Raw genomic sequence first — 23117 nt, 5'->3', positions numbered from 1 at the left:
CCCGAATGATCAAAAAAGAACAAACAACCCCTGCTATTATCTCAAACCCATCAAAGAAAACAAAGTTCTCCACCAAACTAACATGAGAAAGGCTGAAAATTCCACCAAATGTTCAACAACCTATGCAAGAGACCCACATTGTACTGAATCATTTAGAAGTTCTTAGCTCCATCTGAAGTGAGACTGAGAAGCTCGCACATTCATCTCATTGAAAATGAGAACACAATAAAAAAAGAAAAAAACTATGGTCTAAACATAAATGTAATCATTGAATAATGATGTAAAGGCTGATGCAAACTACTAAGCAAAATGACTTCTTGTAAAAGAATCTAGTGTACAATACCATGAAAGCATAATTTTCAATGTAATATACATCAAGAGTTTAATTATCAGAGACAAAATACACATTTCGTAAGATGGAAAAGATTGAATACGATACGGTCTGAACCATGTTCTGTAGTATTCAATTGTCACTCCTCCCAAATGTCATAAGGAAACAAAGTGAAGAACCATAAGCTCTGCAGTATTCCAAACATAAGAGAAATCAGTTTCTAAGTCTTAAAAATCAAAATTTGAGGTAGTCATCGGATTACAAAAAACCAGAAACTATAATCACCCATCCCTTGTTGAGCTTCTCATCAGATGGTGCCTTGATGTACAGTGACACTTTTTTTTTGCCACCAAGAGCAAATCTCTGCTTGGATTTAAAAGCCAAACATTGCACAAAAGGTAGGAAAAAAAATTCATTTTTTCTTAAAAGACATTTCATCGACCAGTTTATGTGCACATGAAAAATATATGTAATATCTAAGGGAAAATTTTCCCCGTAGCTTTCAAGCTACAATAACCCATCCTTTACAGGGACTACTCTGTAGATTCCAAAAAAAAAAAAGACAAAACAACAACGACAAAGTTGTGAAATTCAGATAATAAAGCTGGAAAATTATGAGGAAAAACAAAAGGGCAGGAGAAAATCAAACTTTCAAGGAACCTAATTTCGTTTAGGGAAAGAAATCGATATATAGGAAAAAGAATCATAGCGAGAAACCATAGCGGATGAGAGGATGAGGTTCGAAAGAAGAAACATGAAGTAAACAATCAGTCCAGTTTAATTGATCTGAAGGGCATAGGGATTGCTATGATGAATTGACACATATTACCTCATGGTGGCCTCGAGTTGCAGAGTAAATGGATTGTAGAATTGGGAACACCAGAGGTCGAATACTTTGCCGGGCGAGGATTGTGTTCGAAGAAAGCTTTTCCATCTCTTGCCGCAGATACCAGGCGTTCCCCAGATGCCAACATCCAAAAAAAATACCAATGATGCTTAGAAATCTCATAATCTCTAGAGAATACAAAAAGGGGATAAAAGAGGAAAGAAATGAAAAACTGCAGGAATTCCTTACTTATCACTGAAAGAGCAACAACCCACATCACAATCTCCTACCTTACCTCCAATGAATTACCCATCATGAAATGTCATAATTTCTTACTTTATAAGAAAATGAAAGGAGAAGAGTTTGTTGGCCCTCACAATTGCTTGTTTACAATATACCCACTGCTTAAAGGAATCCCCTTTCTGTCCAACACCCGGCAAGAAGACTCTGTTGAGCTTTTTAAAAAAGCCACTGCGATACCCATGAAAGTAAGGTGACAGATACTCTCCCACGCAACTATTTTTATTTGAAACAATTAAAATTTAAAAACAGAATTAATAAGGGGGGTAACAGTATAGTAACCACAAAATCATACGGATGAATGTTAGTGGGCAAATTAAAAGTGGCAATTTCGCGATATTTTCTCTCCCATTTTGAAAGTTAGCGCAAATCAAAATGGTAATCCCAAAAGTTTAGGGATGGAATATAGTGGCAGATATAGTGCGTGTTTGGCGTACCGTTTAAAACACCGTTTGGCGTTTGAAACACCGTTTTGGGGCCAAACGGCCGTTTGGGAGTGTTTGGGTGCTCAGCCACCGTTTGAAACACCGTTTTGAACCCTCAAAACGGCGTTTTGCAAACGGAGGGGGGAAGTCCGTTTGCAAAACGCCGTTTTGAACGGAGTTTTTGGGCTACGGGTTTTTACATGTTTGCCCTCACCAAAACCCATTTTTACGTATATGCGTGCGATTTTATGCATTACGTCAAATATAAAAAAAGTTAGGGTGTTAATATCATTCTTGAGGACACAAATTTGTTATATTATTAATATTTAATTCAAAACAAGGGGCTGCTGATATCATTATATGATCTCTTAATTTTGATTTTTTAAAGACAAAAGAATTAAAAGAAACCCTAGTTTCTTACTTTCTTTATCTACTTTGCAAAGTTGCAAACCCTCTCACGTTTCAGTGCCTCAGCGCCTCCACTCGTTCGTCAAATCCGGCCGTTGAGAAGAAGAAGGAGAAGAACCCCAAAGGTATAGCCTTTTTTTTTTTTTTGCAATGATGTTAAATTTTAATAGTGTTTGAATGAGATCTTAATGACCTTTTAATATTGGGCCTAATGAGAGAGTAGTTGAGTTACATTGAAGCCAACCAAACAATGCCATTTTTGGTCATTTTACCACTAAAACTTCGTTCTGGGGCATTTGCAACCAAACACACAATACCTCCGTTTGCCATTTAAAACGCCGTTTTGATCTGGCCAACCAAACATGAAAATGCCGTTTGGCAAAACACTGTTATGCAAAACGGAGTTTTAAATGCTATTTCAAACGGTACGCCAAACACACCCATAATAGTGGTAATTTCGAGGAATTTTCTCTCCCATATTGAAAGTTAGTGCAAATTGAGGGTGGGAAATTATTTCTAAGAAAAAGTTTTCCTGTTTGGTTGGAAAAGACAAATGCATTTTGGAATCCTACAGGCTTAGTATATATTATAGATAGATAGAAATATGAGGAAATGGTTTGCGTGCAGTTGCACAGATAAGCTATATGTGCATGCTGCACAAACCAACCATAGTGGGGGGCCACATTTTTTGGAGGATCCAAAGCATTCATTTGGAAGGCCCTTCCATGGATAGGGTGTGTACCCAAAAAGCAGCCCTATAGGATCATCCTAATGTCAAAAACATCTTCGAAGGGCAATAAAAACGGAAACAGCTACGCGGTAAATTTATTAGATTTTATAGGAAAAAGTGGTAAATGGGGTATAGAAGGAAATCAGAATTTGTTTTGAGGGTTAGATGGGAAAGAAGTGACCAAAAAATCCCACAAAATTCCACGTGTGAAATTAAAAAATTAAATAAAGCAAGGCTTTTCTTCCCAGCATATTATAGTAGATATAATAATTAGATCAGGATTTGTGAGCTAATGGAGATCAGAAGCAAAGCCAAGTGAAATGTAGTGCGGGCACAACACTATGTTATAATGAGGTTGCGCCCTACCGAAAACATTTCCCTACTATGTAATTGGCTAAGGCCGATGAGAAATTCACACCCCCTGTAGGATAATTCGCACCATTGTTAACGTGAAATGTGGCAGACTTCAACGCCTTTTTGACGTTCAACAGGGGTGCGAATTTGTCATCGCCCTTGGCTAACATAAGTGTTATCAGCACCACCGTATTTTGATGAGGGCGCTCCTCACTTTATTAAAATTTAAAAGTACGGTATAGCCCGCACCATAGTTTGGTCCAAATTGTCCATTAGATGGGCCACAGCCTAAATAGGTTGTGCCCCAAAAATCATTTTCATAGGTTGATCCTAACCCTCCGATTTGAATGTTAGAGGGTTGATCCTAACCTTCTATAGATCGGAGGGCTAATATCAACCTATGGAAATGATTTTTTGGGGCACAACCTATTTAGGCTGTGGCCCATCTAATGGACGGTTTGGATCATCCTACTGTGCGCGGGTCAGACCGCACTTTATTAATAAAGTGTGGAGTGCCCTCATCAAAAGACAGTAGTGCTGATAACACTTCCTTTGGCTAATTGCCCCCCATTCTTTTCAGGGCCGTGGCACGTGAAATCCAGACCGTTGATCATGTAGACAGTCAGTCCTCTTATAAGCATAAAACCCTAGGTAGGAAAAACTTTCAGTCTTCTCTCGCGCTGTCTGTCGGAGGAAAACCCTAGTTCTGGTATTCCCTCTCTCTCGATTTTCATGTGGAATCTTATTAGGGTTTTTTTTTTTTCTGCCATTCTTATTTGTATTTGGTTCCATGTTTCACTTATTCTTTCCCGAATCATCATTAGATTTAGGGTTTTATTTGCATTTCGTTTTAGGTTTTTGGAAAGTTTTTGACTTCTCGTGATGCAGATTCAAGTTTTCTAGCCAGAAATTCTTTTAACTTTTCTTTATTTCTTAGATCGTTAGTTCATCCTCCGGTTTTTAGCCTTTTCGGATTCTGTTCCAGTCAAGATTTCTATGATTTTTTTAGGGTTTTGTTTGGGATGCTGTTTGGTGAGGAATCTGGAAATTTCTGCTTTAAATCAATTGAAAACATGGGTTTGATAAATATCATTTTTTTCTGAAAGATCATTTGGACCTTCAGTTTATGTGTGATAATCAGAGTAAAAAAAAAAAGCAGCACAGTTTTTAAAAGATGATGCTATTGAATCAAATATCATGGGCAATACTACTGTTGTACCACTTACACGAGCATGCCCACTAGGGCACTATATAATTTCTCCCTTAATCATATAATTTCCCTATAAATTGTGGAAAGGAGGAAAAAAAATTATGTCAAATGTTTTTCCTGCAATCCAAAAAGGGCCTTAGATTTATGGAGCAGTCGATTAGAGAAGACTGCAATTGTTTTCATCTCAGGCCCATCTATCTATCTCTATCTATATATGTGCGTGTTCAACCATTGGTTTTAGGCATAGTTTTAAAACTCGCCTGAGTCGTCTCCCTTTTAACTTGGATGCGTTCCGCTTTTTACCATTGCATTCCCATTTTGCCCTACTTAGTCAATAAAAACTCCTTTGATTCTATTGAATTATGACCGCGTCAACTGAGTACTCGACTGCATCGTGCTGAGTCATGCTGAGTCGACTAGGGTTTTCTTCTGCCCCGTTTTAGCCCGCATCCATTTCAGGGTTTGTTTATTGTATGTTTATTCACTTGGGAGCTTCTTCTAATATGCAGAAGAACAGCAGCGCCAGTTCCGAAGCAACCATGGCAGACACCAAAGCTGTTACGATTCGAACTCGGAAGTTTATGACCAATAGGCTTCTGTCAAGAAAGCAGTTTGTAAGTCTTTCAGCCTTGGTTCTCCAGTGCATCTTTCATTTACCAATATAAGAAAAAGTTAGTAATTTTGTTAATCTTCTTTTATTTTTACACAGGTTATCGATGTTCTGCACCCAGGAAGAGCAAATGTTTCCAAAGTACGGACTTTGCTTTTCTAGCCCCAATCTCTCTTTATGCACCAGTTGTTTTTTCATATTAAATCATTTGGACTTTTCTCTCTCTTTTATTGGATGCTTCTGTTCCTGATCGTGTTTTTCTACTTTTCAAGGCTGAGCTGAAGGAGAGGCTGGGGAAGATGTATGAAGTCAAGGACCAAAATTCAATCTTTGTTTTTAAGTTCCGTACGCATTTTGGTGGTGGCAAATCGACTGGATTTGGGCTGATTTACGACTCTGTTGAAAATGCCAAGAAGTTTGAGCCCAAATACAGGCTCATCAGGGTAAGTCAATCTCTTCTTCTTCTTCTCCTCCGTTTTGGCATCTTAAATTCCTTGGAAGACTAAGGGACCGTTTGGATATGCGGATTTTAGAATCTAGGATTATAAAATCCAGATTTTAGCTTGAAATTTGTGTTTGGATTGCTAAATCATGGATTTTATAATCCACAAACCATGAGAAAACCAGGTTTTGAAAATCTCTCTCGCAACCCGCGAATTCTAAAGCCGGGATTCGAAAAACTATGGCTAGTCTCCTCTCTCTCTCTCTCTCTCTCTCTCTCTCTCTCTCTCTCTCTCGTTTTCAAAACCATGGAAATTACGGTATGTTATTCAAACAGCCTATTTTAAAATCCTAGATTGAATAATCACGCTTTCTTCAATCCTATTTTTTGTAAAAATCCATGATTTTATTAAAATGGCGTTATCCAAACGGCCCCTAAATGTTTCTGCTTGAAGGCTGCTTTTCCTGGCTTTCCTGTTTCCCCTTCTTGAAGACTCACTGTGTTTTTCTCTTTTTTTGTAAATGTCAACAATCTTTCTTCTAAAATATTTTGTCTGCTTTCGTTCTTATGTTTATGAATTATGATATGTCTAAAGGATTAGAGCTTGTTTACATGTCACGCTTTCTGGGAACAAGACGATTTATGTTTGCCCAATTTGCGAATGTGTTGACTTTGCTTGGAGTTGAATTCATTTCATTTCTGTTTGGGGAAGAAATAAGCTCTTGTTTATTGATCTGCTGCTGCCCCATTCTAGGTCCCAGCCCTAGTAGCCAACACATCAGCCTTGGAAATATTCAAATTAGATGGTAATTCTGTCATCCTTTCGTGTTTTTTGTGACCCTGAAACAGCCCCTTTGCTGAAAGTTAGACTGGGATGGGAATTCTGTTAACTGGAGTTCCACTCATTCCTATTTTCAAAATCTAAAGGGAGCAGGGCTCCGAGGGATCCCCATTCCAATTATACTAGCTAGTAAACAGCAAATTCTGCCGGATCTAGGAAACTCAACTAGTCTTTCTTTGTTATCTGGAAGCGAAACACCCTCAGAAGGGTTTTTCAATTCGGAAGATGAGAATTTTTTTTAAATGAGCTTTACTGTTGAGTGTTCTTTTCTTTTTCTAGGGATAATTGTCTTCTTTTTACATGTTGTGGTGCATTAGGTACTTGAACGCTTGTTCATGCACTAGGAACCCACAATTTAGGAATATATGTAGAATTATTTTGGCCTGCTGCAATGCTTCTAGCATTCAATTGGAATTGTATTTTAAATTTGATCATATCGATAATCAGATGCTAGCTGGTTATTTGTTAAATATTATGGTGAAGAGTTAGTGTAGAATTAGCTGGTTATTTGTCGATAGTGATTGGATTTTCCTTTGTAGATTCAGTCACAAAACTGTTGTAATTATTTATGGGTACAACTCAGTCATGTGGGATGCCCTCCTCATAATCATCATCATTATCATCCTCATCGTCAAAGGGTATGCCCTCCTCGTAGTCATCATTATCACCAGACTTGTCAACTAGCATATGATGAGGATGTGCTATAAGCCCCTATAACTTCACAACACTGAAGTATGGGTAAAAAAGTTCCTAAAACACCTAAACTGTCGTAAATTTCTTAAAAACAAGTATTCTTAAAATTGCTATTAATAGTCAATATTTAATCTAACATATGTATTAGTAGGTTATTAAGGGAAGAAAAGGACAAAAAAATGGTGGAAATAAAAAATTTGTAGAGTTGGGGCTGTAAAGTTCACAGTTCTCTCCGAATGCCTTGAAGGCGTACGCCTTTTACACCTCCCCCCCCCCCCCCCCCCCCCCCTCTCAAACTACGAAGGGTAAAGTTTTCAGCTGTCAACTCGTGCCAATAAACTTGTCACTGTTGGTGTGACATATCATGTAGGAAACAGATTGACTTCTGTTTCATTTTGTAATGAGTTAAGCTTATACTCAAATCAGATGATTTCTTTAGCTCTGAGGCTTGTTTGTTGTGTAAGTTAATATATCGAACATCAGAAGGATTGCTGTGAGACCGTTCAGCAATGAGAGCTGTTTAGGCTGCTTCATCGTGAGTTCCCTATTCTGTTGCCTAGGGTCAGTTTGGTTGTACGTAGAGTAGTGGTGAATTATAACTGAAGCAGTCAACAAGTGTAATAGCAGTGTAGTGGTCTCCACTTATCGTAGAGTAGTGGTGATTAGTGTTTGTTTGTCAACTGAAGTAGTTTCCCGGTGGCCGGTGGGGAATGTCATTACCAGCATAAGGGGGAAGTAGGAGTGTCATTACCAATATATATATATATATATATATATGAGGAAACTGTTGGTGAGCTTAAGCTCACCAAACTTATGGTGAGCTAGCTTGCCCAATCACATGGGTCCCACATTTTGGGGAGTGATCCAAACCATTCATTTGCAAGGCTTTATCATAGATAAGGGGTGTACCAAAAATCAGCTCCATAGGATCATCCTAACCCCTCCATTTGTGGAGGACAAAAATGGGGCAGATTTGTGTCTGTCCATTTTTGTCCTCCACAAATGGGGAGGGGTTAGGATGATCCTATGGAGCTAATTTTTGGTACACACCCCATCTATGTAAGGGACTTTCAAATGAATGGTTTGGATCATCCTAACAAAGTGGGACCCATGTGATTGGGCAAGCTAGCTCACCATAAGTTTGGTGAGCTTAAGCTCACCAACAGTTTCCTCTCTCTCTCTCTCTCTCTCTCTCTCTCTCTCTATATATATATATATATATATATATATATATATATATATATATATATATATAGAGAGAGAGAGAGAGAGAGAGAGAACAGTTGAGCGCACCATTTTTTTGGTGCGCTTAAGTTGTTATAACGCCTCCCATTCGTTTAAATGTTTGGGTCCCCTTAAAGCGCCCCAATGGGAGGCGTTATAACAACTTAAGCCCACCAACACTTTTCTCATATATATATATATATATATATATATATATATAGAGAGAGAGAGAGAGAGAGAGAGAGAGAGAGTTGCTGCGCTGGAGCATAGAAACAGGGTGGGGCCACATTTTGGGTGGGATCCAAAGCATTCATTTGATGGAACACAGAAACAGGGTGGGGCCACATTTTGGGTGGGATCCAAAGCATTCATTTGATGGGCCCTTTCATGGGTAGGGTGTCCACAAAAAATCAGCTCCATTGGATCACCTTAGGGTGTCCATTTGTGGGGCCAAAAGTGGACAGATTTGTGGGCAAACAGTATCTATTCATTTTTGGCCACACAAATGGACACCCATTGGTGATCCAATAGAGTTGATTTTTGGTAGGCCTCCCATCCGTGATGGGGGCTTCAAAATGAATGGTTAGGATCACCCCTAGCCCACCCCCCCCCTCCTGTTTCTGTGCTCGAGCACAGATAGGATAAGCCTATCAGCGCTCGAGCACAGGAACCCTTTTCTCATATATATATATATATGAGGAAATGGTTTGTGAGCATTTGCTCAAATAAGCTTATCTGAGCAGAGCTCACAAACCATAAGGGGGGCCACATTTTTTGGGGGATCCAAAGCATTCATTTGGAAGGCCCTTCCATGGATAGGGTGTACCAAAAATCAGATCAATAGGATCATCCTAACCCAATCAAAGGTGGAGGGGAATATATATCTATATATATATATATATATATATATATATATATATATATATATATATATATAGAGAGAGAGAGAGAGAGACTTAAGCGCAGGGAATCTCCATACTTCAGTGTTGTGAAGTTTATATATATATATATATATATATATATATTTATATATATATATATATATATATATATATATATATATGAGAAAACGGTTCCTACACATGTGTAGAGAGTTCTCTACACACTAGCTTAAAATACTGTGGGGGCCCACATTGTTTGGGTGATCCAAGCCATCCATTTTAAAGGCCCTCACATAGATAGGGTGTCTACAAAAAATCAGATCCATAGGATCATCCCAACCCTACGATTTGTGGAGGTAAAATGGATGTCTTTAAACCTTCACAAATTAGTCCATTTTTTGCCTCCACAGTTCGAATGGTTAGGATGATCCTATGGATCTGATTTTTTGTGGACACCCTATGTATGTGAGGGCTTAAAAATGAATGGTTTGGATCACCCAAATAATGTGGCCCCCACTGTATTTTAAGCTAGTGTGTAGATAACTTATCTACACATATGTGTAGGAACCGTTTTCTCATATATATATATATATATATAAAGAGAGAGAAAAGTGCTAAATCCCAAGACTCTCCTTTAGCAAAAACTACCTTTTTCAGGTAGTTTGGTGGGAACAAAAGTCACCCTTGGGCACACACAAGGCTAGTCGTAGCAAGGTTGCCAGAGCGGGAATCGAAGGCTCCTAGGGAAGAATCCTACTCAAGGTTGCCAGAGCGGGAATCGAAGGCTCCCTGGGAAGAATCCTGCTTCCTTGAGTAGTAGTCTCCTAATAGTTTGAATCAAAACATGCAACCAAATATTTCTAGTAGATGAGGTGACACCCCCAAACCAGTCAAAACACGTAGTAAACCCCAGAAATTGTGCAACCAAACAGACCCTAGGGGGGAGGACTTTTACCACTTATGTGGTTAATTCCTTTGTTCTTGTTGATTCCAATGAAGAGATACGAAGCTTCCACATTAAGTATCAGGGTCCAATTTACTCTCATATGTGTCAGGTGTCAGCCATTGTTTGGTCATAAAACTCAAGTTGGGTCTGTTTTATGAAAATACTTTGACCAACTAAGGTTCTTCAAAATCTGCCAGTGAGCACGCTGTTCATTTTTTTGGCCTTCCATGACGAGGAGAGTGATTTGCACGTCTACATTGATGGCATTTAGCTTGCTTGGCATGGTTGTATTGGAATTTTTGTATGAGGACTCAATCATAATCTCACGTGTAGATGAACGATTCCTGATGCATTAGGTGTTCTTAGTATCATTGTAGCTGCATATTCTGTGATGTAGGGGTTCCCTCATTCTGGTATTCATTGCTCAAAGTGGATACACTATTTGAGTTGAGAGGGAAACATTTGGATGATGGTGTTATCCTATTGGGAAGGAAATGGTGGTGGATGTCTTTGTACCTGTTGATGATGTCTTATACTCTTATTTTGCATGTTGCTCATGTGGTCAGGTGGTTTATTATTGGACCTTTCATCAGACATTAACTTACGGGGACTGCTGTACTGATTGATGTTTTATCTGGAACTTACGTGAAGTTTAATATTTGTTTAGGCTGTGATTGGTTGCATAAATAGTGGGTTCTCCGAGACCAATATTACTAGCTGATGTTGCTTTATAGGTCTTGGTTGGTTTCTTGTAAGGCCCTGTTTGTTTTGGATTCTGTGAACTGATTATGGGTCCAAAACTGATCATTGTACTCAAAGTTAGTCAAAAAATCAGTTTTGGGCTCACAAACGGTTCTCAAAATCCAAAACAAATAGGACGACCAAAAATTCTCTACCATACCTGGTTCTTGCCTTCAACTCATGAGTTTTAAAACAGGACCTAAATTTCTCTACCACTTACCTTTTTCTTGCCATCAACTCATGAGTTTTTATATGGTGCCAGAGCGTCAAGTACCGTGAAAGCGGTACCACCCTTGATATTTGATCCAACAGCAGTCCGCTTTTTAAGAGGCTTCTGTTGGATCAAATATCAAGGGCGGTACTTTGTCGTACCACCTTCACAGGACTTGGCGCTCGGGCACCATATCATTTCTCTCAACTTGTTCTTCCAAAAGTGAACCACATGACCTGCTGTAAATCAGCCTTCTCAGTATGTTAACAGCCACTGATGTCATTTTCCTTTGAAAATTACTATAGAAGCACTAGTTTTGTAGTCATTGACATCATGATCACAACAGACACTTTACAGTTTTTTCAACTGTGCATCCTTTGGAGACACAAATCAGTACTTGCATATAATTCGTGGTCAGTTTGATCCTCTATTTCTTGTTTGTGACTATTGATTATGTTGGTGTTTGGCAGAATGGCCTAGATACAAAGGTTGAAAAATCAAGAAAGCAGATGAAGGAGAGAAAGAACAGGGCAAAGAAGATCAGGGGTGTGAAGAAGGTGAAGTTGCAGTAGTTTTTCTTTAGTATTTTGTATTGCCCTTTTTTTCGCCACTCTCCAATTCTCACTCAGCTTTTGTTATTTGTTTGTTTCATGTGCAGACCAAGGCTGGAGATGCCGCTAAGGCAGGCAAGAAGAAGTGATTTGGCATGCTTGTTTATCATTTTAGAACAATTTTGTCGCTGTTTTACATTCTATGAAGGATTTTAATTTGCTCTAGTATTTTCTTTGTTTTGAGTTATGAGAGTGGTTGGAGTATGTCTTCTAGCAAATAGTAGTTAAAGAAAGATTGGTTTTAGCCTGGACAGATTTGATCACATTCTTCTTCAGAAGGAGCTTTTATCATCTTATGTGGTTTAATTCAATAGACCGCATTGCCCTGTGTTTTATTTTTTGCCTCATGAACCTTTTCTGCCGTTCATCATTAAAATAACTCTTCCAGATGATGATTTTGTTCTGTTTGGATGCATCGAAGAAAAAAATCCCTGGAAATTTAGTTTTCTCGCATTTGGTTATTTTCGAATTCATAAAATCACCCATTTTCTTGTGAAAATTTTGAACCCACCGCACCCTAGAAATTTTCTTCTATTAGTAGCTTCTTCCATAGAAATTTATAGGGGTGCAACGCGGGTCGGATTGCCAGGAAGTTTCTGAAGAAGCGGGCTACTCCCTGAAAATGCCCGGCCTGTAGGTTCAAGTGTCTTTGGGGCAAACTGGATTCTTAACTTCTTCCTAGGTTATCAGTAACTTGGCCAGCTTCAGAAGAATGTCCGATGCTAGTGACATAAATGTCCTTTTTAGTATGTCGTGATAGGGGAAGCCTTAGCTTCAAAACCTTTATGTGCCCTAAATGCTCTCATGTGAGAGGGGCTGACAAAGGGCTAAGAGGGTTATGATCTTGTCTTGCTACACACTAAGGGATGTCATCTAGGATCTAAACGATCAGAACTGCCTAGACTGGAATGGATCGATGCCCAACTTGCAGGTCAAGACCAAGGGATCTATCAATATCCTCTGTGAGATCACACGGCGTCAGCATCTACATCACAGGGTGTACCACCAAGGTCAGCATCATCCCTCCAGCACCATTCGCAAGCACTATATTCTCGTGCCAGAGAGGGAAAATGACTCCGCCTGTGAGCCAGCTATTATCAGGAGAGTCAAGCCAGTGACAGCTTTAGAAAGCCAAGACTGATTAAGCTGGAGATCGTCAGCTTCCCGGCTGTTGCCTCAAATTGGAAGGCTGCCGAGCTTGGGCCTACGATCCCTCGCTCCCTCTCTCTCTCTCTCTCTCTCTCTCCTAGCCACAAGACTCCTAGCCAGTAGCCACCAACAAAGGGATTGCTATAAATAACCCACTACAAGTACGATCAACCACCTACTATCATCTAGAAAGAGTAGAGGTGCCTCTGTTTGATCGATCACGGCCATAGTTGGATAACGGCTATAGTGGTGACATTCTCCTTCTACGCGAGATGTCTGGTCTAGCTCATCTGATCCTCACGACGTCCCAAGTAGCTTCTTCCATATAAATTTATTGGGGTGCAACTCAGATAATGTTGGATAAGGTTGAGGCCAACCCTAACCCAACCCGAGATAGAATTCCTTCAACCCTATCCCAACCCAACCTCAGGAGGATGGTCAAACCTAACTCAACAAGCCTCTAAATCTCTCAACCCTAACCCAACCCATCTAACCTAAATCGAGTCCGGTTGGGTTTGGGTTCACCTAGGGCCAAAGAGAACAATAACTCAGAGGAAATCAAGAAGAAATTAGAGGACAGATGTCAGGTTGCCGAGGCCTCAACCCTAACCCAACCCAATCCAAGCCAAAATCAGGGTGAGCCCCACCCAAGTTGCAACCCTAGAATTTTAATGGGGATTTAACAATCACACAAATATTTGGGGGACCGGCTGTTGCATGAGTGAGCAACCATATAGGATGAAATAAATGAATAAGACAAATCTGTTGAAAAGTGAGGTTGTGTGGCCGCTCTCATGCAACAGCCGGTCCACGGAATGCCTTCTGCGATGGTCCCTGGCAAATCCCAATTTAATAAGCACAAAAGGATTACTAGTTGGTTTCATATATTTTATTATGGATGGGGACACTTGCTCAATAATCCAAACCATTTAACCTAGTCCTTGCTATGTGTGGACCATGTATCAAAAACCACCTGTTGAATAATTACAACACTCCAATTGGTAGAGGCTTTCTTGATGAATGCAGATTTTTGCCTTTTATTTTCTCCCAGTCCATTTGGGCCCTGTTAGCTTTGGCCCTATTTGTTTTGGATTTTAAGAACTGATTGTGATTCTAAAAGTGATGATTGGACTCGAGTTTAGGTTTAATTTTGAGTCCAATTATTAGTTTTTGACCCACGAGTGGTTCTCAAAATCCTAAACAAAGAGGACCTTAGGATTTTGAGAATTGATTATTGACTCAAATTTATGTTTAATTTTGAGTCCAATTATCAGTTTTGAACTCACAATCTGTTAAGGGCCGTAGGATTTTGAGAATTGAATGTTGGACTCATACCTTTAATTTTAAGTCAAATAATCAGTTTTGTACTCACAATCGGTTCTCAAAATCCATAACAAATAAAGGCCGTAGGATTTGGAGAATTGATTGTTGGACTCAAATTTACCTTTAATTTTGTGTCAAATAATCAGCTTTTTACTCACAATTGTTTCTCCAAAATCCAAAACAAACAGGGCCTTGGGGATCTTGAGAATTAATGTTGAGAAAGTGATTATGGGACTTAAAATTAAACAGGGCTTAACGGTCACAAAGTATAAAGTTAGGCCCTTGGGAATTGATTTTGAATCTAACTGATTATTGGAGTTGAAATTGAACTGGGTTAGAATCGCCTAAATAGGGGCCTGATTTTGCTCAATAAATGGCTTGGATCATTTACGAACTGGTAATAATTTCCCCTGCTCCTATTTTTTCTTGGAAAAATAAGCTCCATCATCACACAAGAACCCTACTAATATAGCTTTCTAGAGCTCCTCCTTGAACATAAACCCTTGCAGTTTTTAGGCGACTGATGTTGGCACTACCATGTTTTAATAATTGCACAAACCCAGCTTGTTTCTTCTTTTTTTAAACATCTGTCAAATGTTATTACAGTAGATTTTATATGCTAGCGTTCATTTGTCACGCCACAACCTAAATAAGATGTACACCGACCTCTACAGATGGGAGAAGCCAATTAAATAGAGAAAGAGGGCAGAGTTTGTGCTGATTTTGCTTGGTGACCAATATGCTTTAGGTTTAAAAAGGGCTTGGATCATTGACAAGTCCTTTTGCCTGCTATTTTTTTTCCCTTTCTTTTTGGTGTAAAATTGGTGCTCATTTTTCCACTAAAGCATGGCTATAAATTTGTTTTTACACCCATTTTTGAAGAAATCAAAGCCTTGGGAAGAATGTAAAAGAGACTTTCTTTTTAGCATTTTCCATGAGAGAAGATGGGATCCATCCAAACAATTAGCATTCTTCTGCTGTTAATCACTTGTAAAGGAGTGATATTAGTGCGATGAGGAGACACAGGCTGGTGTTTTAGGGCAATCGTTGGTTTCTAGTCACACATGGGAGGGCAAAGAGAAGAAAGGGGTTTCTACTCACACATGGAGGGCGAATAGATAGATATGGGAAAGGTCCCATAAAACCAATCCCTAGTATCGCACTCACCATCAGCCAAAAATAAAGTGAAAGTAAAGAATACTTCCAAGAAATTTAATCAACACATCACAAACAAAACTTGTTGAAATGCATAACTTGCAGAATTATGAGAGCTAAGATTATTAGAAGCAGAGCTTATGACAACCCAATAAAAACTCCATAATATATGAAAGTATTAACTAAGTTGGCAAATTCTATCAGATTTCTACCAAACCTGCTCAGAATCAAAATTGAAAATCAAATTCAGTTAAGATTAAAAAAAAAAAAAAACAAATTCCTTACTAGGAAAGAAATATGTTGCTAACACAAGACAGATGAACAAGAAATACTTAAACACGGCCCCACCCCTAAATAGATGAAGATTTACCAAAAATCTTTTCCTTGATGACTTTTGTAATTTCACTCGTCATCGTCATCGTCCTCATCAACAGCAGTAGAATTCAGAGAGTTCAATCGCTCAATCAGCTTAGCTTTTCTTTCCTCGTACGTGAGCTTCTTCAGGTTGTACCTGCAACAAATACAACAGACAAGGTCAAGTAGGTATAATTGAGCCCTTATTTGAATTTGCAACAGGCAAGGTCAAGTAAACAGACAAAAAAAAACTTTGAAGTACATTATGAAATCAAGGATTTTGCCATCATATTCATAAAGTAGAGGTGGAGACCAACAAAAATATTCAACCATAGGTTATGATGATCCATAGATTTTCCGAATTCGGAAGATCGTACCCCATTGAACTAGTGGGTAATGCATTTTAGAGATATTTTAAGGCAGTGATAGAGGTGACTTGCTTCCGCACTAATGTTTCTCAAACTTCCCCAAGTATAAATTCCTCCCATTTTGTACATTAACTAAAAAAGGAATACTAATAGCCGTATGGCAGATATAGCTCAAAACAAGACTTAGTATAAAACATGCAAGAAGAAAGGGTGTCCCACTATTGGCAGTGTAATTTCCTATTACTGTACTTTCGATAGCGAGTACCTTCATGCTTTGGATAATAACTTTCAAGACAGAGGATAAAATGTGTGTGGGGATAGCAATAAGGAAGGACAAGAACACATAACTTAAAAAATAACATCATAAAGAGTCAAAAAAATATTATATATAAGCAAATAGAAATAACATCATCAACTCTCAGGGGAGTTGGCACAGGTACATCAAAATACTCGACTTACCTCTTATGCTTCTTGGGAGGCTGTTTCTGAGCCTTCACTGCAGTGGGGTCAGCACGGATGGCAGCATGAACCTTCTTGTATAACTCTTCCATGTCATCAGGCTCAATTCCCTTCTTGATATACTCACTGAAGTGAGACTGGTATTTCTCTGGCTCATCCTCCATCAGAATCTGTGAGATATCCATTGTCAGTAAAAAAAATTCCCTGGCTTACAATCATGATGCCAGAAACCAAATTAAATTTTGCATTTAAGAATGACAAAAAAAAGGACCAAGGTTTTGGTCTGACCTTCATGTAATTAGCAACATGGCCACCAAAGACGTACTTGCGGTGAACCTCCGCATCAAGTTGCTTATCCTCCTTCTTGAACCCAGCAAACCTCTTCTCACTGTGTGGAATGTCAAGTCCACCATCTAATGCTCCCTAAAAGTGATGCAAGAATAGCAGTTCATTAACCGTAAATGGAGTTATTTAACTGCAAAGCTTGACATGCTTTAAATTTAAAAAAAAAACAAAATGCAGCCCAGTTTCAACAAAGTATGTGTTGGAAAAAATAAATAGATGGAATTCTGACATTGTATAACATAGTATGATATCCCCAACCATGGTAAGGAAATTGTACGACAAGAACACTATGCATTAAGAACTGATAAACAAATTTTAAAAAATAAAAAGCCAATAACAATACCTTAAGAGCACCAAAGACGCGGTTACCAGTTGTAGTTCTAATGAGTCCAACATCAAGGAGAGCACGGAACGGCCTCCTGCTCTCTGCGGGTTCAACAGAGTAATCTTCACCAGTGGCCTGGCAACAGCAATATCACATCACATATCAAGTACTCTGAAGGTTGCAATAAAATTGAACAAATCAAGAAATCTAAGTAGCAAATGCATGTACCTCTACATTGCCCTGATATTCTTCATCCATCTCAAGTGTTTTCAATACACGACGGGCCAAGAGAAGTCCAGTGCAGTAAGCTAATGTTCATATAACACATAGTTAGAATATTTGATTGTTCAATACAACAAACACCATTCCAAAATTAAAACAAAAAACAAACAAACACCGCATTATAGGCAGAAATGGCTGGGATACCTGCAGCATAATTGGTAAGACCCACTTCAAGGCCATATCGAGGCAGCTCATGGGAATAAGCCGCACCAAGCACCATATCACCAGCAATACTTGCTGAGATTATTTGTGCAATGACATCCTTGTTGGTCTAATTACAATGTCATTAAGGCTGAAAATATTATCAGTACTCAACTCAACTAAGCCTTTGTCCCACAAACTAGTTGGGGTCAGCTGAAAACATTAACAATAATAGAAGGGAAAATGAACAGTAAGTGTAATAGATAAGAGCAGTTGTTGGATACGAAGCGGACAACAAACCGATATTTCGGTGTGTTGTATTTGTTTTTGTCTTGGTTAATGAGCCTAATCCTGGCCCGATAGTCAGTCTTTCCCTCTGTATAACAGAAAATAGAAAGAGGCATCAAAACATAATATTGGTAAAAGCTAGAAACTGCATGGTAGTAATTACAGAACTATAATACCTCTCCTTCTCTTGAATTTAACTTGAAACCGCTTGAAGTAAGCCTTTGACTTCTGGGCTTTAACAAAAACCTATAAGGCAGAGAAAAGAATTATTGGACTTAAATCTAATAAATGCGCCCACAGTAAATTCAAGATGAGCGTAGCCTTGAAGAGAACTCTAATATAAGAAGTGATCTTAATATCAATAATTTTAAACACAATAGAGGGTAGTCATAACTTCATGCAACAACAGACATAGTGACTGAAATAGATCCAAAGAGAAGTAAAAGCCCAGACCGCAACACTAGTAAATCCAAATGAAAAAAAAAGCAGCTCATAAGAGGAGATCTTCAGACCAACTAAAAATGTGGAAACTATAGGAAGGAAAAAAATATCATAGAACTGGCTTATCTTACACTACTGTAAAAACTCTCAAAATGTATCACAGTGGTTTTGACTTTTGAGACCTTATAGACTGCCTCAAAATACTATTCCCTAGATAAAATGAAGTTCTAAAACCAGAAAAATCTGCTAAATATGACATATGACACCATTGAAAAGAGCTAAAGTTGATCTGAAAAATCTAAAACCCTAGAATTTTCACTCCGAGATCCAGATTTCACGGCAAATTCACCAAGGAAAAAAACATTGATCAAAAGAACCACGTAGGAAACCCTTTAACACACAAGAAGATTAGAATTAAACAAACCCTTGATATCAAAACGAGAAATCGTTTTACTAGCCATAAATGACCCACCAGCTACGAGGTCATTTCATCCTTCACAGAAACTAGCAAAACAGAAAGGACCATGCTAAGTAACCTAAGTCCCAGATTTCAATTTTAGTTACTGTTTTTTCACTTTGGCTAAGCGATCGTGTATTTTGATAGTTGCACCCTTATGACTGCTAGATCACATGATTCCTTATAACAGGTCTATTATACAAAACAGCATATTCAAAGAATCAAAGAAGATCTGAATGCCTTGCTGTCTTATTTTTGTTTGTGATAAGATCTTCTCCAAGCAGAACTAGATGCATTCTGGTCAAGTGCAAGGTAGTCAGCCTTTTCGGACAAACAAAAATTACCTCAACAATAAAAACTTTCTCTAACCCTAGCCACAGGAGAACATTCCCAAGTTCTGATCCACATAAAGATCATTAAAAGCTACTAAAAACCAGACAGTAAAAAAGGAATAGCGAATCCACATCCCAACAAGATCAAAATACATGTCCAAGGAACCTTATAGACTGAACGGTCCTCAAATGCACACCATGGATCATCCATGACCAAACAAACAGTCCATAAACCCTAAACATATAACAGATCCAAATCCCTAGAATGCGGCAAAAATATGGCAACACCAATATGTAGTCGACAATAAAAATAGTGGCTATCAGTTTTAAACCAAGAGTAAAAAAAGGCTCCCAAAATCCTGAACGAACACAAAATATCCACTATAGATCCTTAGGTACCAGTAATCAAGTCATAAAATATAACAATAAAAGATAGAAGGATCAAAATAAATGAATTGCAGTCACAATCTAATAAAACAGTATTGAACCCCATATATGACATGAAACAGTATTTTTTGTTTTTGTTTTTTAAATGATAAGAGGAAACAGTATTAAATTCCACAAAAATATATACAGCTTGAGAGACAGTCAGGCAGATGGAAATTGCATTTAAAACCCAGAAACAGTCTCTTCAGGAACCATTAATTAAACAGTTCACAAGAATCTTGCTAAAGCAATAACACAGGTACCTTATTTGCAATAAAACAAATGACACAAAGTTGAACCCCATAAATCATGCAATAAGACCAAAATCGTTGAGGTATAATTTTCTCAGCAGTGCATATGGCCCGTGGCCAGACACCAAGGGAGTAAACTCTTTTTTTGTGCAAGGTTTTTTCTTTTATTTTTGAAAAAAAAATTAAAACACTGAAAGGAAAAGACACATTTTGCAGTCCACCGGATTTAACACAATAGATTTAACATACATAATCCATTTCACACACTGTTAATGTTTTTTTTTTTTTTTGAATGGTACACACTGTTAATGTTGAATGAGCAGAAACACATTGATTAGACCTGAACAATTATAAAGAATCAAGGATTAAGATAGTTAGCAAACTGGCAAGGAGTATAAACAGCTATAGAACAACGAAGAGCACTTGAGTGGCTTTGGAAAAAGAATAGATCTCAAGAGTCTAGACATTGTTTCTATGATATCTCTTCTGATGACAACTACTAAGACAATCAAAAGAGACCTTAAAACTGTTACAAAACTTAATCTGTCTGCCCATAGATATGCAGAGTCATTAAACACGGTTCTCGTTAACCTGAGGATAGCATGTCAAGAAAGAGACCTATAACAACTAAATTTGCTCTAGAATATTGGACAATTTTTTAATACAGAATTTTAGAAATCAACTCAACCAGTGTAAAGACCGCAGAGATGATCAGAAGCGACCAGGAAAAAAAAAGAGAAATAAATTCACATGTTCATTTGTAGAACTTCAGAATGCATTAAACGAAGAATAGTCACGGGTGTATCACTACAAAAAGGGAAAAAAGAGATCAAAACCTTAAAATGCAGCGAATTTTTGGAAAATCATAGTACCCTACACAAGTATCACATTAAACCCTAACAAACAGTCAAACCCTGAAAACCCTTAAAACATCGAAAGAAGTAGATCCAAACCACCGAAAAAGGAAAAACAATAAAAGTAAGGCAACATCTCATGTTAACGTAAAGATCATCCTAATCACTACAGAACATTGCAAAATGCACATATAACCCTAGAAATCCAAAGATTCCGAAACGTGAAACCTTGAAAAAGCATAAATCGTAGAGAGACAAGATCCATAAACCCTAAAAATCCACTCGCAAAGGAAATCAGATCCAGGACACTAAAATGAATTAAAATCAACACTAAATGATGGTATTACAGTCTTCCGATCGCTATAGAAGGATCCAAAAACCCTAGAAATCACGAGAAAAACTACTTAAAAAACCGTAAAAATCAGTTGAAATCAACGTAAAGTGGATTCAAAAAGCTCAGGATCGAGCTGGAGAAGATTTTTTTCTCACCATTTTCCTCGATCTGATACTCGGCTCCTTCGAGGCCTTCGAGAGAGGAGGCTCCAAGATGAGGGTTTTTCTCAAACCCTAGAGAGCTCTAAATATAACCCTAAGGAGTCGAAATCGACGGTTCGTAAAGAAAACAATCAACGGTCAAGATTTATCATGCACGTGTACACTTAATATTTGGGCGGTTCACATTTTGGCAAGCTCCTTCGAACTACCAAACCACTCATCAAGGGCATTGTAGTGTGAAAGGTCCAAAACATCCTTTCCTTAGCTTAGTCTCCATTTGTAGTCAGGGAGATTGCATTGGGGGCATTTAGGACAAGCAAAAGTTTGCTATCTGCGCTAAATAAAATAGGCTTCTAAAATGGAACTAAAATACTCTGAATTAAGATTGACCACACTCTTCTCACTCTTCCCCCCTCTTATAATGAATAAACATGAAATTTTTTTCATGATTTCAAAACATGCCCCGTAAGACTCATTCTCGATGGATTTTTATTTCAAATGAGAACCTTTACTCTAGGGACCATTTGGATCTAGGGGGAAATTGTGGGAAGTATTAATATTCATGGAAAAAATATTCATTGAAAAATAATTATGAGTCTATTGGGATTGCAATCTTCACATGGAACAAAATCGTTTGGTAACGTTCTAAAACGTTTCCTAATCATGTCTTTTCTTAGAGGCGTCTCTGAAGTTTCTGTAAATAGATGTATCGAATGTTCAGATCGGATTTGGTTCTTCATCCATTGTTTCTACTCTAATCTAGTTTTCAATGATTTACTTTCTGTTCGTTCTGATCAATGCTGCATAAGTCATGTTCGCAAGGCATTCGGGTTGTGTGAGTGCACGCACTTAGGAGCAGAGTTGTTGTATCTAGGTGATACATGTTTGAAGGAGAACGAATTCATATTCATGCCTCGGCTCAACTGATAAGTGATTGTTTACTGTTTGATTATTACTTTATTTATTTGTTGTCTATCACTAGGATATCATAGCCAAGGTTTAAAATTTCGGTTTCGGTACCGGTTTCGGACCTTGAAATTTCGACCAAAATTTTGAAATTTCGGTCGAAATCTGGTACAAGACCCGAAATTAATATTTTATTCAATATTAAATTTCGGTCAAAATTTTGGTGAAATATTAAATTAATATTAAAAAACTGATTTTTTGGGGCATATTTCGGAAAAATCGAAATTTCGGTCGAAATAAATGACCGTTTCGGTTTTTATTGATTTTGGTGTCGGTCTCCACCGAAATCACCATGATCATAGCTAGAATGCATTCTTTCCAAAGCACCTTTCCACTCCTCTTCCATGGGCCAACCTATTAGATTTTGATTTTCAAAATCTTATTTTTTGTCAAAAGATAGTGTTTGGAAAATATTTTCTAAGTAGGTTTTGGAAAAGGAAAAATTTTTCTTTGGAAAGAGTTACTTTTTCCAAGAGAAAGATAAGAGTGCAAAAGTAATGTGAAAAAGATAGTCCCGTATTGACTCATAAGAAAGAAAGAGTTTGGCTTATAAAGCTTTACTATTTTCTCTACTTTATTATGGTGCACAATGGGTCTTAACCTTGGGTTGAATAGCGGGACGGTGCAACGCACCGTTCACACACGCACTCGGCGTGGGCAATGGGCTATAGGGCGCATAGTGGCGCTTTTTTAGGCGCACTTTACACAAGCCAACGGTCACTCCAGGATTGATCTAATCCGTAGAGTCGCGATTAGATACGATCTAATGGTCAGAATTCAAACCTGCTGAAAGGATGTCCAGAAAAGGGTGTTTTCCAACGGAAAAAGCTACCAGAAGCTCTATAAAAATAGTAGAAAATACTCATTCTATATAGAATTCGGATTCTCTACTTTGGCATATCCAAAATTGCTATTTCCAGCA

The 23117-nt window shown here is 38.1% G+C and overlaps 2 protein-coding genes and 1 long non-coding RNA gene across 3 annotated transcripts; 1 reads left to right on the top strand and 2 right to left on the bottom strand.

The window, feature by feature from the left end:
- Positions 1-288: 288 nt before the first annotated feature.
- LOC143861901 (uncharacterized) lies at positions 289-1384 on the bottom strand. The gene is made up of 2 exons (XR_013240065.1): positions 1161-1384; positions 289-518 (listed from the first exon to the last, which is right to left on the bottom strand). It is a non-coding gene; the product is annotated as an uncharacterized LOC143861901 (long non-coding RNA).
- Positions 1385-4029: 2645 nt separating this feature from the next.
- LOC143860925 (small ribosomal subunit protein eS24z) lies at positions 4030-12119 on the top strand. The gene is made up of 6 exons (XM_077371785.1): positions 4030-4083; positions 5094-5198; positions 5294-5335; positions 5467-5637; positions 11644-11730; positions 11832-12119. Exons 2-6 carry the CDS (start codon positions 5124-5126, stop codon positions 11871-11873), a joined length of 417 nt encoding a protein of 138 aa, XP_077227900.1. The 5' UTR covers positions 4030-4083; positions 5094-5123; the 3' UTR covers positions 11874-12119.
- A 3430-nt stretch (positions 12120-15549) lies between these two features.
- Positions 15550-21311, bottom strand: LOC143861154 (large ribosomal subunit protein uL18-like). Its single transcript, XM_077372083.1, has 9 exons — positions 21224-21311; positions 18150-18219; positions 17970-18061; positions 17689-17815; positions 17491-17570; positions 17281-17397; positions 16881-17015; positions 16593-16762; positions 15550-15922 (listed from the first exon to the last, which is right to left on the bottom strand). Exons 1-9 carry the CDS (start codon positions 21224-21226, stop codon positions 15814-15816), a joined length of 903 nt encoding a protein of 300 aa, XP_077228198.1. The 5' UTR covers positions 21227-21311; the 3' UTR covers positions 15550-15813.
- Positions 21312-23117: the final 1806 nt, after the last annotated feature.

The sequence above is a fragment of the Tasmannia lanceolata genome, unplaced genomic scaffold, assembly GCF_043159265.1.
Source record: "Tasmannia lanceolata isolate RefF3 unplaced genomic scaffold, GAP_Taslan_0.1 ptg000037l, whole genome shotgun sequence".
NCBI lineage: Eukaryota > Viridiplantae > Streptophyta > Magnoliopsida > Canellales > Winteraceae > Tasmannia > Tasmannia lanceolata.
The sequence above is the reverse complement of the archived record's forward strand: the minus strand, read 5'-3'. Positions and strand labels throughout refer to the sequence as shown.

Coding starts and splice junctions, on each gene's coding strand:
- LOC143860925 (XM_077371785.1), top strand. CDS start 5,124: ATGGCAGACACCAAAGCTGTTACGATTCGAACTCGGAAGTTTATGACC. Junction 5,199..5,293: donor TTCTGTCAAGAAAGCAGTTT/GTAAGTCTTTCA, acceptor ATTTTTACACAG/GTTATCGATGTTCTGCACCC. Junction 5,336..5,466: donor GAAGAGCAAATGTTTCCAAA/GTACGGACTTTG, acceptor CTACTTTTCAAG/GCTGAGCTGAAGGAGAGGCT.
- LOC143861154 (XM_077372083.1), bottom strand. Junction 17,398..17,490: donor AATATCAGGGCAATGTAGAG/GTACATGCATTT, acceptor TGCTGTTGCCAG/GCCACTGGTGAAGATTACTC. Junction 17,016..17,280: donor GCGTCTTTGGTGCTCTTAAG/GTATTGTTATTG, acceptor CATCACTTTTAG/GGAGCATTAGATGGTGGACT.